The following is a 14,632-nucleotide window of genomic DNA, read 5'->3' as shown; positions in this document are numbered from 1 at the left end:
TGGGAACATTACAGCTTTGAAAAGTTGCAGTATTTCTCTCTATGTGATATGAGAAGAAGGCAATTCCACTTAATAAATCAGCTCCAATTTTGGAGTAACCCTGTTAAAAAGGCCACAGAGAAAAACAGATGTAAAAGAAAACTGTGGTTTCCTAACATGACATACAAATTATATGGGTTCTTTTTGCTTGTTTGTTTCACAGAATCACACTCAGCTTTGTACAGATCATGCAGTATTTTGGTTGGCTTAATTAGCATCTGGAAAGTATCATTTAAAGATAACTGAATATGATGAAGTGCCTATAATTTATAATTTAGCTGGAATGCATTAGACATTTTAAGAGTTTATTATGATAGTGCTCTTAATTATACTTCCTTTCTATTAAAAGCCTTTCAGCAATAGTGTGCAGCTTATAAACATTCATGTGGAAGAACATTTCAATGAAGCTCAAAAATGAATTTTGTTTTTTTCAATAGGGACCACAGTGAGTGGCTGATTGATGTTCTTCTGCCACAAGGTATGGTTTACTTAGGAAAGGATGAAGAATGAGTAATCATGACTAATGACATAGTTGCTTTATCTCCTTTTGTACTATTTTATTTTACAAAGACAGTCACCAAAGTATTGTATTCTATGAATATTCATTGATATGAAGCATAATATCAATGCCTTATTTATAATGTACCCACACATTTAATAATGAGGGAAGTGGTATCATCCCTACCAAAATTAAGGGTAGATATTGGAATTAGGATTCCATGCGACTAAAGCCCTGCCAAATTATGTCTTCAGGGATTTTCTGTATCTGTAACAGCTGTTGTCAGTGATAAGTTGCTGCACCGGGTCTTATCAAGGAGAAGAAAAAGAATAAGGAACACCAGCTGGGAGAGAAATGAATAATTGGTCTTTTTCTTGCTACTATTACTAGTACCGTGTTGTGGGGGGGAAATCATTGAATTTCTCTGAGGCTCAGTTTCCTCATCAGTAAAATGGGGATAAAGTATATCTAACCCATCTCAATGGAAAGACAAGATTGCAATGCTTCTTGTACTTTGTCAGAGTTCTCAAAGCTCTGCCCTATAAGTTGGTAGATTCCAGACAGAGCGTTTCTCCACATGTGGGAGAAGCAGCTATTTCAGCCATGTCATTGGAGGCTAAAATGACAAGGAAAAGTACTGACAAACAGAGAGGAAAGATGAAAGGTGGAAAGAGCTGCAGGCATACTAAGTTTGAGTAGAGATCGGGGCACAGGAAGAACTCGATGGTATATGACTTCAGATGTAGAAAATAAATGGATTCCCATCCTAGCTAACATGGTGAAACCCCATCTCTACTAAAAATATAAAAAAATTAGCCAGGCATGGTGGCACCTGCCTGTAATCCCAGCTACTCAGGAGGCTGAGGCAGGAGAATCACTTGAACCTGGGAGGCAGAGGTTGCAGTGAGTCGAGATCGCGCCACTGCACTCTAGCCTGGGTGACAGAGTGAGACTCCATCTCAAAAAAAAAAAAAAAAAAAAAGAATGAACCATGAAAGTCGTCTTATTGTGAAAAATCAAGCTATCCATGAATAAACTATGAATTCATATGTGAGTAGCTCAAAATATCCTCACTCCATTCGATTCTTGGAAAAAAAAAAGAAAATAAAAGGATTCATGTGAAAGGCCTATTTCAAGGAAAACCTTATGCAAACTAAATTCTGTGAACTTCTTTTTTTTTAATCGAAGGCCTTTGGTTGATAATTACACTTTTTGTAGTCTCACTTTTCATATTAGATTATTTATATTAGATTCTCAACCTTAAGGGAGAAGTTAATTTAGTGCTCCCCTCTGTAAAATGGAGCAATAATATCAGCCTCTTTATCCTTCAAAGGCACATTTTGAAAATTTACATAAAATATCTGTAGGTCAGCCGCAATGGCTCATGCCTGTAATCCCAGTACTTTGGGAAGTGGAGGCGGGCCGATGGCTTGAGCCTAGGAGTTTGAGACCGACCTGGGCAACATGGTGAAACTCTGTCTCTACTAAAAATACAAACAAACAAACAAAAAATTTAGGAGGGCGGGAGAGGAAAAACAATTTAGCCAGGCATGGTGGCACATGCCTGTAGTCCCAGCTACTTGAGAGTCTGATGTGGGAGGATCATTTGAGCCCAGGAGGTTGAGGCTGCAGTGAGCCGTGATCATGCCACTGCATTCCAGCCTAGGCGACAGAGAAAGACCTTGTCTTAAAAAAAACAAAAACAGGCCGGGCGTGGTGGCTCACGCCTGTAATCCCAGCACTTTGGGAGGCCGAGGTGGGCGGATCACAAGGTCAGGAAATCGAGACCATCTTGGCTAACACGGTGAAACCCCGTCACTACTAAAAATACAAAAAATTAGCCGGACATGGCGGCGGGCACCTGTAGTCCCAGCTACTCAGGAGGCTAAGGCAGGAGAATGGCGTGAACCCGGGATGCGGAGCTGGCAGTGAGCTGAGATCGCGCCACTGCACTCCAGCCTGGGCGGCAGAGCGAGACTCCGTCTTAAAAAGAAAAGAAAAAACCCAAAACAACAACAACAAAAAACCTGTAAAAGGATTTGCGCTTATATGGGTAAATGTAACTTTTTTCCTTTAAATTAGGCTACTTAATTAGTGATCATCCAGTGCTCTGAGGTAAAAGCCGTAGTCAAGTTATAAAATAGAAGTTATAAAATACTTTTTAAATATGTTGCTGAGTTCTGGTTGTCATCTCCAGTGATATTCATCTTTAGAGGAAAATTGGCAATAACTTTTCATTACTTATCTAGACATGTGACACTAACCTCACATGATTTAAGATAAACTCTAGGATATCAAACTGTCAAATAACCATTAATTATACAAAACTAGTTTTTAAACATGAGTTGTAAATTTTATTGCTTTTTCATCCACTAGTTTAAGATTACCAGACAGGGTTTGGGAGACATTTACCTTTGATCTTTTAAATAAATTGTAACATAGACTATACTATAAATAAGGTGTTAGTTCATTTTTTTAGTACATACTATTTCAGAGTACATATTAGCCAATTCTTGGAAAATTTATTTTCAAATATTCTCCAGCATCAGTTTTCATGGAAATAATCGATGTGCCCACTAAAAATAATTCTTATCCATTCATTAAGGTCAATCCCATATGTAGGCAGTAATTTGACAGTCTTGCTCCAACTGGTCTACCCGTGGGTTTGAAAATTGCTTTCTCTTAAATAACCTTACAGCTGGTTTTACACACACACGTTAAGAATGGTATAAGTTGATAATTTAAATCTAGGTAGTCCAAGTTAGTAATTTTTTCTACAGTTTTGATATTGCAAATAATCCGATGATGATGCTGTAAATATATCACATCAACCCAGTGTCATAGTATAATGGAAGGAACAGTAAATGGGGAATTTGGAGACTTGAACTCAAGGTCTGCCCCTACCATTGATAGCTTGTGTGACCTTGAAGAATTTACCTAACCACAGTGGTCCTCAGTTTTGTCCTCTGTAAAATGGAGAAATAAGATTAAAGTTGTTTGGCTTTAACAAGATTCGATTTCTAAGTCATGTCTGAAAAGATTAAATTACTTGTAAGAGTAGCAGTGTGCAGGTGTTTTTAACCTCACTAAACATACACCACTAGATGAAAAGAGATCTAGTTCATGATTTCTGAGGAAACTAGAAGCCAATAAAAGTAGACGATAATTTATGAGACAAGTGAAAAGCTGTTTGGGCCAAGTCCAGAGGTCGAGTTACTAAGATTTAAAAAATTCCCCCTTCATGGCTGCCCTTATTTAAAATGGGCTCTAGACCTGGCATGATGGCTCACACCTGTAATCCTAGCCTTTTGGGAGGGAGATCAAGGCAGGAGGGTTGCTTGTGGCCAGGAGTTGAAGAACAGCCTGAGAAACATAGTAAGACCCCCTGCATGTGTACAAAAAAAAAAAATTAGCTGGGCATGGAGGCCCACACCTGTTGTCCTAGCTGCTTAGAAGGCAAGTCAGGAGGATCGCTTGAGCCAAGGAGTTCAAGAGGCTGCGGTGGGCCATGATGGTGCCATTGCACTCCAGCCTGAGTGACAGAGTGAGACACCGTCTCAAAAAATAAATTAATTAATTAAATAAAAATTAGAGGGGCTCTCTTTCTTTGTTGATATTTTGTGTGCCTTCCCCTTACAGCTGAAATATCTGCTATATGTCAGAAAAAGGTAAGAGCAAACCATTTGTGTGGTTGGGGCATGATTTATTGTGTTTGTATGTAAATTCATTTATTGACATCTGCCTCATTTCTGCACCGTGGTTTCTAGTATGTGCATGCCATTGCATTTGTGGAGGGGAAAAGGAAATAATTTAGCATGCAAGATTGCTACATCCAAATGGTCTCTATTTCCATTTCTGCTTTTGCTCACCCATCTTATGCACAATGCTTTTGTTCAGTAATTTGCAATAAAAGCCTATGTGTAATTCTGGGATAGGAGTCCAATTAGAAAAAGGTTTGAATTATACTGCAATTTATGGTACTTAACTTTAGTTAAGGATATATCTTGTATGCTAGAAATCTGGATTGTTTTGAAGTGGAGTGCAAATAGTCCAATTTGGGTGTGTGAAAAACATATCCAGACTGACTGTATGTGGAAAGTATTTATGTGTAAGTTGAACAATATATGTAGCTAAAGATTCTTCCTTTAATATTTCCTTCAGTTTTTTTTAATAATAGTTTCTCTAAACCACCTCCATCTTCTCTTCTTGTTTTAATAATCGAAAAGAGTAAGAGGCGGCGGTATGATGTCATAAAAAAGAACTTTTGACGAGTTGGTTGAGATTCTTGGACTCTGGCCAGTTCTGTTCCCTCCTACCTATGTGGACCTTGCACATGTCATTTAAACTTTTTGGGATGTTGATTGTGAGTAGGTATATTGGAGGGCTGTCTCAGTTATCTATGGATGCATAACAAACCATCTGGAAACATAGTGTCTCATATGGCAACCAATTATTTAATCACAATTCTGTGGATTGGCACTTTGTCCTATGCTCAGCTCAGCTAAGCAGTTCTTTTGATAAATTACTCTAGGCTCACTCATGTATTTGCAGTCAGTTGGTGGGTAAGCTGGAATTGGCCGGCCCCAGATAGTCTCACTCCCATATCTGGGGCTCAGCTGGGATAGCTGGAATGGTGAGATGGGTAGGGTGTCTGGGCCTCTTTCCACATGATGTCTCATCGTCCAGGGGCTAGGCTGGACTTGTTCACAGGTGGCAGTCTTCTGAGAGAGTGAGAGAGCCTCACTCACTCAAGGCCTCTCAGAAGTCACACAGCATCATTTCTGTAGCATTCAACAGGTCAAAGCAAGTTCCAAGGCCGGCCCAGATTCAAAGAGTGGAGAAATAGGATCTTTGTGGTTATTGAAGGATTGGCAAGAATTCTGTGGTCACATTTAATCTACCACAGTCCGTCCTTTGGACATAATTATTTATCTTCTTTCCATATGTAAAATATGCTCACCATTTTATATGACCGCCACAAGTCTTATTCATTTATGGCTTCAGGCTTAAAGTCTAGTATCTTGTGATCTGCATGTGATATATCACTGATTAAACTTCTTGGTAACTGATTCTCTTGATTCAGAGTCCTGTGAACTAGGAAGCAAAGTTATCTTCCCTCTCTGCACCCAAGGCACAATGTTGAGACAGGGATAGGATCATAGCAATAAGCTTCTGTTCAAAAAGAAGAAGGGAAAGCAGATAGCAGTCATTGGTCTATAGCAGCTCCAGCCACAAACACATCAACAGTTCCTCTGTCTCCAGGAATAGCATACGTGCCTTGATTACGATCTGGTTTTGTTTCCTAGAAATAGTTCCCTAATCTGTTCTTGTCCTCCTGAGCTCTTGGCTCCACTCTCTGAGACATCTTTTCTTTTCAGTAAGAAATAGTCCACGTTGCAGCTAAGTAACTTTCTCAATCTGCTTCCTGCATGTAGGAGTTAGGGTCCCATAGACCTCTTTTCATTTAGAACTGCGTCTGTTTACTTTAGTTTTAGCTGGTGGTGCTTTTGCTAGTATGACTTTCTTAAAAACTTTGTGGATTTTCAGTGAATCTCATTGGGGTCCTGTGCCCCCAAAGCCACATCTATAATGATTTTTGAGGCAGTCCTTCCTATACTTCGGGCATTTCAGTGTGCCCTTAAAATTATTAGAAGCCTTGTTATAGCTGAGAGGCTCAATTAGACATCGCCTTATAACTTTCTGAAGCCTTAACAAAGGATCTTAGAGTCATAGACCATATTCTTCCTTTGATCTTTATCCTGAGGCCATTCTTACTTTGCAATCGTTTATAAGCTTGAGGGACTAGGATTTCGAGCAGTTCTATTTTCTAAATCAGCATGTTTTGGCTCTGGGGACATATGTAACATATTTGACGCCCAGGGTAGATCATTTTTTAACACTTCCTTCTTTATATGACAAAGTTATTTTTAGTAACAAACTTCAAATTAGCACATTTTTATTGCTTATCCTTTAATAAACATTGTGTTTTACATAGACGTTAATTTGGAGAACTTCCATTAAGTTCATAACAGTTCAGAATTGTCTGAGCTTGCCCTGGGTAGTTTGTATTCTACCTCTTTGTACTGCATATTCCTTGAATGGTATATTTGAAATAAGCAGTGATAGCATCGTGATTGGAAAGATAAAGAGACAGACCTTGATTATTTCAATTCTGTGATTTTGTGAGACCACTTCGAGTTATTTCTATGTGTTTAAAATTCAAAGCAGTGAAGCAAAGTTGTTGGAGTGAACATTTGAAAACATGTCCAGCTGAATCTCCATCTAAGGGAAGCCTCTCTAGTTTACCTTGGAAATGAATGAGCTGAATCCACATGAGTTGAGGCCTTTCAAATATATTATCAAAACTTAGTAGGAATCCTAGCAATTATTTAGAACTTCGATAAACTGAAGATTATTTTTGGGGAAATGTATTTTATTGCTGACATTGTTTAGGATTGATGGCATGTGGTAATAAAGCAGGTTGACTTTTAGTCGGTATTCCAGATATTATCATATGCAGTGTATCCAGATACTCCATAAGAAATTGCTCGAAATTTAGCAGCATAAAACAGCAACATTTAATTATGTTTGTAGACTCTGTGGATCAGAGATTCGGACAGGGCATGATGGAGATAGCTTGTCTCTTTTGATGATGTTTGGGGCTTCATCTGGGAAAACTTGAATAGCTGAGGGTTTTAATTATCTAGAGGTTTCTAGATCATACGTTTGGGTTCTGGGATGGGGTGACTTGAAGTCTAGGCTAAGCCAGTGCCATTGACTCAAGACTTAAACATGGTCTCTCCCTGTGGCTTGGCTGTCTCATGGCATCCTGGCAGAGATCTGGGAGTAGTATCCTAATGAGGAAGTTTCTGAAGAGAGAACATCTCAAGGCAGCAAGTGGAAGCTGCATGTCCTTTTATAAGCATCATTTCTGTCATGCCCTATTGGTTGAAGCAGCTGCAAGCCCATCCAGATTCAAGGGGAGGGAAACTATCCTTGACTTCTTGATGGGAGGAGTGTGGACAACCCGCCTCTGGTCACAGATGATTTACATTCTTTCCCCTTGCAAAATCCTGGCTGGAGGTCCAAGAGCTTCTCATCAAAATGAAGTTCAGATGTAGACGAGGCTTTTTGGGCTTGGCTCCTTAAGTATTCTTCCTCTTGCTTTGAATACTTGTGAATGAAAGAGATATTACCTGCATCCTGCACAGCTAACATGCAATAGTGATACAGGGGTAGGATTAGTGCAGTAGAGACTCATGTAAAAAGTGAGGAAATGAGAGGAAGGTAGTCATGTCCGAATCTCTGATCCACGGAGTCTATGAACATAATTAAATGTTGCTGTTTTATCCTGCTAAATTTTGAGTAAATTCTTATGGAGTATCTGGAGTTCTTAGAAATTCTGAAAGTCACAGGGCACACGTCACTTGTTCCTTAGTTAGGTGCCAGTCCTGCTTCCTGGGAGCTGGTCTCTTTGGCTCTAGGCCCCACCCTCTGGGAGATGCCCATCTTTTCCTTCTCATAAAAAGTAGCCTGTCATTTACAGCTAAGTAGTTTTATCAGCCTATTTTTTGCTTATAGAAGTTTGGAAATCCCAAAACATCTTCTTTTTTGGGCTGTCTCTGTCCCTTTCAATCTACAATGGTATAATTCCATTAAAAACATGGGCTTTTATGTCTCAATTTATAAACCTGCTTCATTAAACGTGAGTCAAATGCACAAACCTCTTTGGGATAAGTCGTTCTACACCTTATCTCTCTATGAGGCTCCTGGGAACAATGACTTTAAGATTCTTAGAACCCTTATTGTTGAATGAAGAGGATGCTGAGGTATGCCCTTAAGATCCTTAGAAGGCACTCCCCAACCCCTGGCTTTTTTTTTTTTTTTTGTCTATCTTAAAGAGTCTATGGTGTACCATATTAAATTCTGAGTTCTTAACAAAGGGTTTTATATTCAAGCCCTTGCCATCATTTTTTTCCTACTGAAACCACATTTTCCTGATAGGGCCCTGGATTTGATGTTTGCCTTGAGACTTTTTCTTACCTTGAGAATCCTATGCTGGCTAGAAAGACTGTCCTGAGCTCAGTATTTTCCCTTTAAATTCTAGGTGAAGACAGATTAATTCATTCTTTTATCTTCCTCCTCTCACAAGCTCTGAGTTCATAAAGGCTTAGAATCTAACGCCCCCTTGGTAGTGTTCACATCTTCACAAGCACTATTGAAAGAGACATTGACTATGTGGTGGTCGCATCTCTCATAGGCTTGGGCCACGTCTCCAACAGCTTTAAGTGGGTGCTGCCTCACTCCTCTGCCTCCTGCCAGGGCAGCTTGAACAGTAGCACCCCTGAACTTGGAAATGTCTTACGCTCCACCACTTTTCTTGTTCCCATCACTTCATTTGCAGTTCCCTTCCTGCGACTGATGTCAATGCTGACTCTACGAAGGGTTCTGGCTGTGTACGTCCCTGTGGTCTTCATAGAGTGCTGGTGGGCATAGGAAAGGCTGTTCTGAGGCCATCGCCTTGGCACAGCACGTCCCTGTCTTTGAACGCAGCATCTACCTGTCCTTGAATGCGACAAGGACAGAGGAGCTGTAGTGGAAATCTACTCTTTGAGGTGGATAAAATTATTTTGAAAGAGTTTATTCTGGGAGTTAACATCATTTCTTTTCTTCCCTGATGTGCAGTGATGTTGCACTCTCTGATCCATGGTTCTGTTTTTTTCTTTATATTTCTGCTGAAAAACTCTTGGAATGTTAACTTGAAATAATCCAGAAAGTGTCCTCCTCCTCACTCCCCCCATGGCCGAGGTAACTTTGCACAGGGCTTCCCTACACAGCGCCACTGATATTTAGAGCATTTCTACTACTCACAGGAATAGAAAACACTCCTCACCTTTATTTTTTAACTATGACTGAAATCTAGCTAGTGGGAGAATAACCTGCGCTTTGGAAACTAGTGGCCCTTGAATATGTTGTCACTTCGAGTGGCCCCTTAAGTTTTCATTTATTCTGATTCTTAGCCAAGTTTACCTCGGTGGTCAATTTTAATTGATTTCACTTTCTTGGCTTCTAGAACTGCAGTTCCCACGTTAGAAGAGCAGTTGTCACCTGCTTCTCAGCAGGGTGCTGCGGTCGTCACGGAAACAGGCCTGTTCGGTACTGCAAGAGGTGCCACTCAAATCATCACAGTAATGAAGTGGGGGCCGCTGCGGAGACCCACCTCTATCAGACCTCTCCTCCGCCTATCAACACGCGGGAATGCGGCGCTGAGGAGCTGGTCTGTGCCGTGGAGGCCGTGATCAGGTAACACGCAGTTTCTTAGTAGCTGCCTCTGACAACTCCACCTTGCTTTGAGCTAACCTCCTCACACTGAGATGTGCATATTTAATGCAACCTCAAATGCCCTTAGCCCAGATGCTCACCTTCCCGCAGTGTTGTAATGATGCTATTTTAATTCATGAATTCAATGAATATTTTTACAGATGCCAGTTATGTGCCAGGCACTATGCTGGGCACTTGGGAGGTAGGAGGGAATAAAATATAGTCTCTGCCCTTAAGTTACCCATGTAGGGAATAGAAAAACATAAGCCCCTCATTGTGGTACGGTTTGGTGAGCTCAGTAATAGCATTGAGGAGAGGGCGTTAGGGGAACTAGGTGAAGGGGCCAATCAGAGTGAAGCGTGTGAATAGGCCTGGCTTGACTGACAGCAGCATTAACCAGTCAGGAGGCGGGGAAGGCAACAAGGGTGAATTACCTGCACAGGAAACAGGTGCGGGACAACTCCAGGTAATTCCATACTGGGATAAACCACGACCCTGTGGAGTCAGACAGGGACAGCAGGGACAGGTCCTGCAGGCTACTGGGTTTTTCTTCTTCTGTCACATGACCAAAAAAAAAAAAGCAATTGAAATAACTTCTACGCTTCCTCTTTTTTTGTCTGATACTCATCGAGGCAAGATTTTTTGTTTGCTTGTTTTTGTTTTATTTTGTTTTGTTTTGAGACAGAGTCTTGCTCTGTCGCCCAGGCTGGAGTGCAGTGGCACGATCTTGGCTCACTGCAACCTACGCCTCCTGGGTTCAAGCGATTCTCCTGCCTCAGCCTCCTGAGTAGCTGGGATTACAGGTGCGCACCCCACGTCCGGCTAATTTTTGTATTTTTAGTAGAGACGGGGTTTCACCGTGTTGGCCAGGCTGGTCTTGAACTCCTGACCTCAGATGATCCACCTGCCTCGGCCTCCCAAAGTGCTGGGATTACAGGCGTGAGCCACCGTGCCTGGCTCCAGGTTTTATTAATACTGGTGTGGTGTGCATCCATTTGTTCTCAAGTGAGCTCAAAAGTTTGGGAAATTTTTAGCTGGGGTGGGTATCATAAAACTGGAGAGATGTTATTATCTTATTCTATTCTAGAATAAGAGGAAAAATAATACGCATTTAATTTTTGTACTGGCTGACTCTGGGCTTGAATGACTCACATGGATTGAGATTTTACATTGAATCCTCCCACGGTGGGAGGTGACGGCGGGAGTGTGTGTCTCTTCAGCTCTCCACTGGGGCCATCCAAGTCCAGGCAAGTTTCTCCCCTCACTCCCCAGTCCAGAGTTTTGTCCTTTTGTTTTTGTTTTGTTTTGACTCAGCCTCTGTTTCTTTTTAAACCTGAGTGGAGAGTTGTTTCAAGTTGAATACGACTGAAACTGTTATTGACTAGTGCAAGTATAAATAACTAGCACCCCGTGCCACTGCTGCATAATTTTTCAGATTAAATGTCTGGAAATTATGAATAACATTTAATGCTGTTTAAAGTACGTTTCCAGGCTAGCTGGGGGTGCAGTTATATTAGCAAACTAAATGTTTCCTATTACATTTTGCTTTGGAGTCACAATGAGGGAATGTACTTCGAGATTTCTGCTATTTCAAATATTATTTTAACATTATCCCTAAGCAGCTCCCTTAAAAAACAACTTAATGGTGCTATTCTTGTAAACATTGTCACTCATTTCCGTTTTCCTTGGCACTGTAGTTGCTAATTTGAAGTGAAAACAGGAAGGTTAAGAAAGCTTAACCTGGGTTAACAGATAAGCTTAGATATTAACATCATCCACAAAGTGTGTTTTCAGTTTAGGATGCTGGGAGAAGACCCCATAAGAACACAGCCGTTGCAAAGGACCCTCAAGCCCTTCCTCAGCCCATTTGTTCTGGAGGTGGTCCAGGAGGAAGGCTGTTACAATAGGCTGGAAAGTCATCCAGCCGGTGATAACAGGACCTGCTGAATACCCGGAAATCTCAGCTCTCTCAAGTGCTAAGCGCCAGCACCAACTTCTGGCATCTGTGAAGTAGTTTTGGTGGTCAATCCAGGGTGCCTCACCTGGCACAAGTGTGTGGGCAGGGACAGGATAACTCAGAGTCCAGTCACAGGCACGTACGTTCTGGAGGCAAGACCAAGAAAAACTTGAAGAAGAGCAGGCCCAAATTGACAAACGCAATTCAAGGAGTAGAAATGAGGTCCCCGTGCAAGTTCCCAGATTCATTTGGGAGGCCCTAGGCTCATTACCTGACTTGAAATGAGGGGCACAGGAAGGCCACTGAGAGAGGCAGAGCCGGTTGCAAATTCATTGGCTTGAATCTTCTGTTCTCTAACTTTAAAGCCAGCAGGAAGTTGATTCATCCCCCTCCCCCATCCCGGCTTCAAAGATTGAAGAAAGTATGATTAAAATGCTAAAAGCGTGTCTTCCTGAGTTATTCTGCTGTAGCCCCAGGAGCCTCAGCTGAGCCAACTGCTTGCAATCCAGGCTCCATAGACCCAGAATGAACCCAGAATGAAGTTTCCCTTTGATGGCAATGAGGCTATTAGTAGGTCAACCAGCTGCATTTAGGGCCTGGCTGGTCATTTAAACACTCAAGGGAACTGTAGCAAAGGAGATAAAATTACACCCAGCTCATTGGAGTATGACTTTCAATCTTTAAATACCATGCCTTTTTTTTTTTTAAGTGAAAGCCAATTCTTGAATTATTTGAATATTGAGGAATGACCTCACATTTCAATGTCACATATTTTTTTTTAAAAAAAACCTTTTATGCATGCTTTTCAAAACAATGGTATATAAAAACCTTTATAATTCTTGAGATTAATTGCATGAAGACAGTTTTTTATTATGAATTTTCTATTATTCCAGGATAGGTCTTTAAATAGTTCTGATTTAGGAATAAACAGAAGGGTCTATGATTGTTTCAGGTGATACAGAGAGTAGCAAACATTTTCATTCTCCCCAGATTCTGGGCAAGTGGAAACAGTTGTAACCAAGAAGTTTAGCAGCTTAAAATTTTAATTTTTCTTTGTCAGACATCTAGCAGCTGAAAAAAAGGACAAAACTAGCTACTCGGTAACTGCAGCTGGCTGGTAAACTGAGGGTTTGAGTTCTAAATATGCACCCAAAGATGAATATTTCATTGCTCCATATGAACAGGGCCCCATAATATTAAGAAGAGTTGGGATCTGGATTAAGAGTGAATTGAATTCTTAATCCTTGTGCTCACACCTGTAATTCCCAGCACTTTGGGAGGCCAGGGTGGGAAGATCACCTGAGGTCAAGAGTTTGAGACCAGCCTGACCAACATAGTGAAACCCCGTCTCTGCTAAAAATACAAAAATTAGCCAGGTGTGGTGGCAGGCACCTGTAATCCCAGCTACTCGGGAGGCTGAGGCCAGAGAATTGCTTGAACCCAGGAGGTAGAGGCTGCAGTGAGCCGAGATCGCACCCCTACACTCCAGCCTGGGCGACAAAGAGAGACTCTGTCTCAAAAAAAAAAAAAAAAGAGTGAATTAAATTCTTAATCCTCTATTTAAGATACTGGGGACTTAAGAGTTTGAGGAAACATCACACTAAGAATTCATAGACACGTTTATGTTTTAAACACAACCAAAAATATTGAGAAATAGTAGGAAATTAGCTGATAGTTTACTTAGGGTGTACTTGGGAGCTACAGGTCTCATGAAGGTGTAAGTCAGAACCGGAAGATATATAAGCATCCCTGACATAGTTCAGGGACATTCAGGAACTAGAGGCCAACACGGGGGAATAGGAACCCATTGCAGAAAGAAAGGGCCTTGTGAGGTTGCCCTGCCTGAATTAGCGGTACTTCATTTAAGTTCTTCAAATACCCCAGCAGCAGCAATAGTTCTTTCAGGGCACACATCTCTCCTTCCCTCACCTTGTACTGCCAGCGATTCAATAAAAAATATGAACCTGCATGAAAAGTTTGAGTAGATACAAAGATTTTTTAATAAAAGGATATAAAAGAGTGCTTATGGGTACAGATGTTGGGCTGGTAGTACTCTCCATAAAAGTTTGTTGAGAAATGGGATCTGACCTGGCAACATTTAGCACTTGGTTAGTCATTGACAAAACCATCCTGAGTTAATGCCAAGTTTGTTTCCGGTCATTAAAGCAACCCAAGTGAAGAGCTCAACACGTTGCACAAAGAAACAATGACAAATTTTTTTTTTTTTACTTTTTATTTTGAAATAATTATATAGGCTGAGTGTGGTGGCTGATGCCTTTAATCCCAGCACTTAGGGAAGCCAAGGTGGGAGGATTACTTGAGCCCAGGAATTCAAGACCAGCCTAGGCAACATAAGGGCATCCCGTCTCTACAAAAAGTAAAAAATTAGCTGGGTGCGCCTGTAGTCTTAGCTACTCAGGAGGCTGAGGTGGGAGGATTACTTCAGCCCAGAAATTTGAGGTTGCAGTGAGCTATGATCATGCCACTGCAGAAATAATATACTCACAGGAAGTTGCAAAAACAGTACAAGAGGTCCAGTGTACCCTTCACACAGCTTCCCCCAAAGGAACACCTTATATGTGGATCAATATCGACACCAGGAAATTGACACTGGTGAGATCTAACAACAGACCTTATTCAATTTTCAGCAGTTTTTACGTGTACTCATTTTGTGTGTGTGTGTATAGATCTGTGTAATTTTATTATATATAGATTTGTGTAAACACCACTATGATCAAGACACAAAGCTAGTCCATCAACACAAAAAAACTCTTGTGCTACCCTCATTATCATTACATACCCTATCCTATCCCACC

The 14,632-nt window shown here is 41.0% G+C and overlaps 1 protein-coding gene across 19 annotated transcripts in view; it reads left to right on the top strand.

The window, feature by feature from the left end:
* Window positions 1-14,632, top strand: part of UNC79 (unc-79 homolog, NALCN channel complex subunit) — a 294,353-nt gene that overhangs the window by 99,726 nt on the left and 179,995 nt on the right. For all 19 annotated transcript variants that reach the window (XR_009210277.1, XM_032180377.2, XM_032180374.2 and 16 more), the window contains 3 exons: window positions 477-517; window positions 4,178-4,206; window positions 9,612-9,841. Coding sequence is in view for 18 of the 19 variants with exons in the window: in XM_032180377.2 (XP_032036268.1) it covers window positions 477-517; window positions 4,178-4,206; window positions 9,612-9,841 (300 nt within the window). In the remaining variant the exon portion in view is untranslated. The remainder of the gene's footprint in view (window positions 1-476; window positions 518-4,177; window positions 4,207-9,611; window positions 9,842-14,632) is intronic.

The sequence above is a fragment of the Hylobates moloch genome, unplaced genomic scaffold (assembly GCF_009828535.3).
Source record: "Hylobates moloch isolate HMO894 unplaced genomic scaffold, HMol_V3 SCAFFOLD_16, whole genome shotgun sequence".
Lineage (NCBI taxonomy): Eukaryota > Metazoa > Chordata > Mammalia > Primates > Hylobatidae > Hylobates > Hylobates moloch.
The sequence above is the reverse complement of the archived record's forward strand: the minus strand, read 5'-3'. Positions and strand labels throughout refer to the sequence as shown.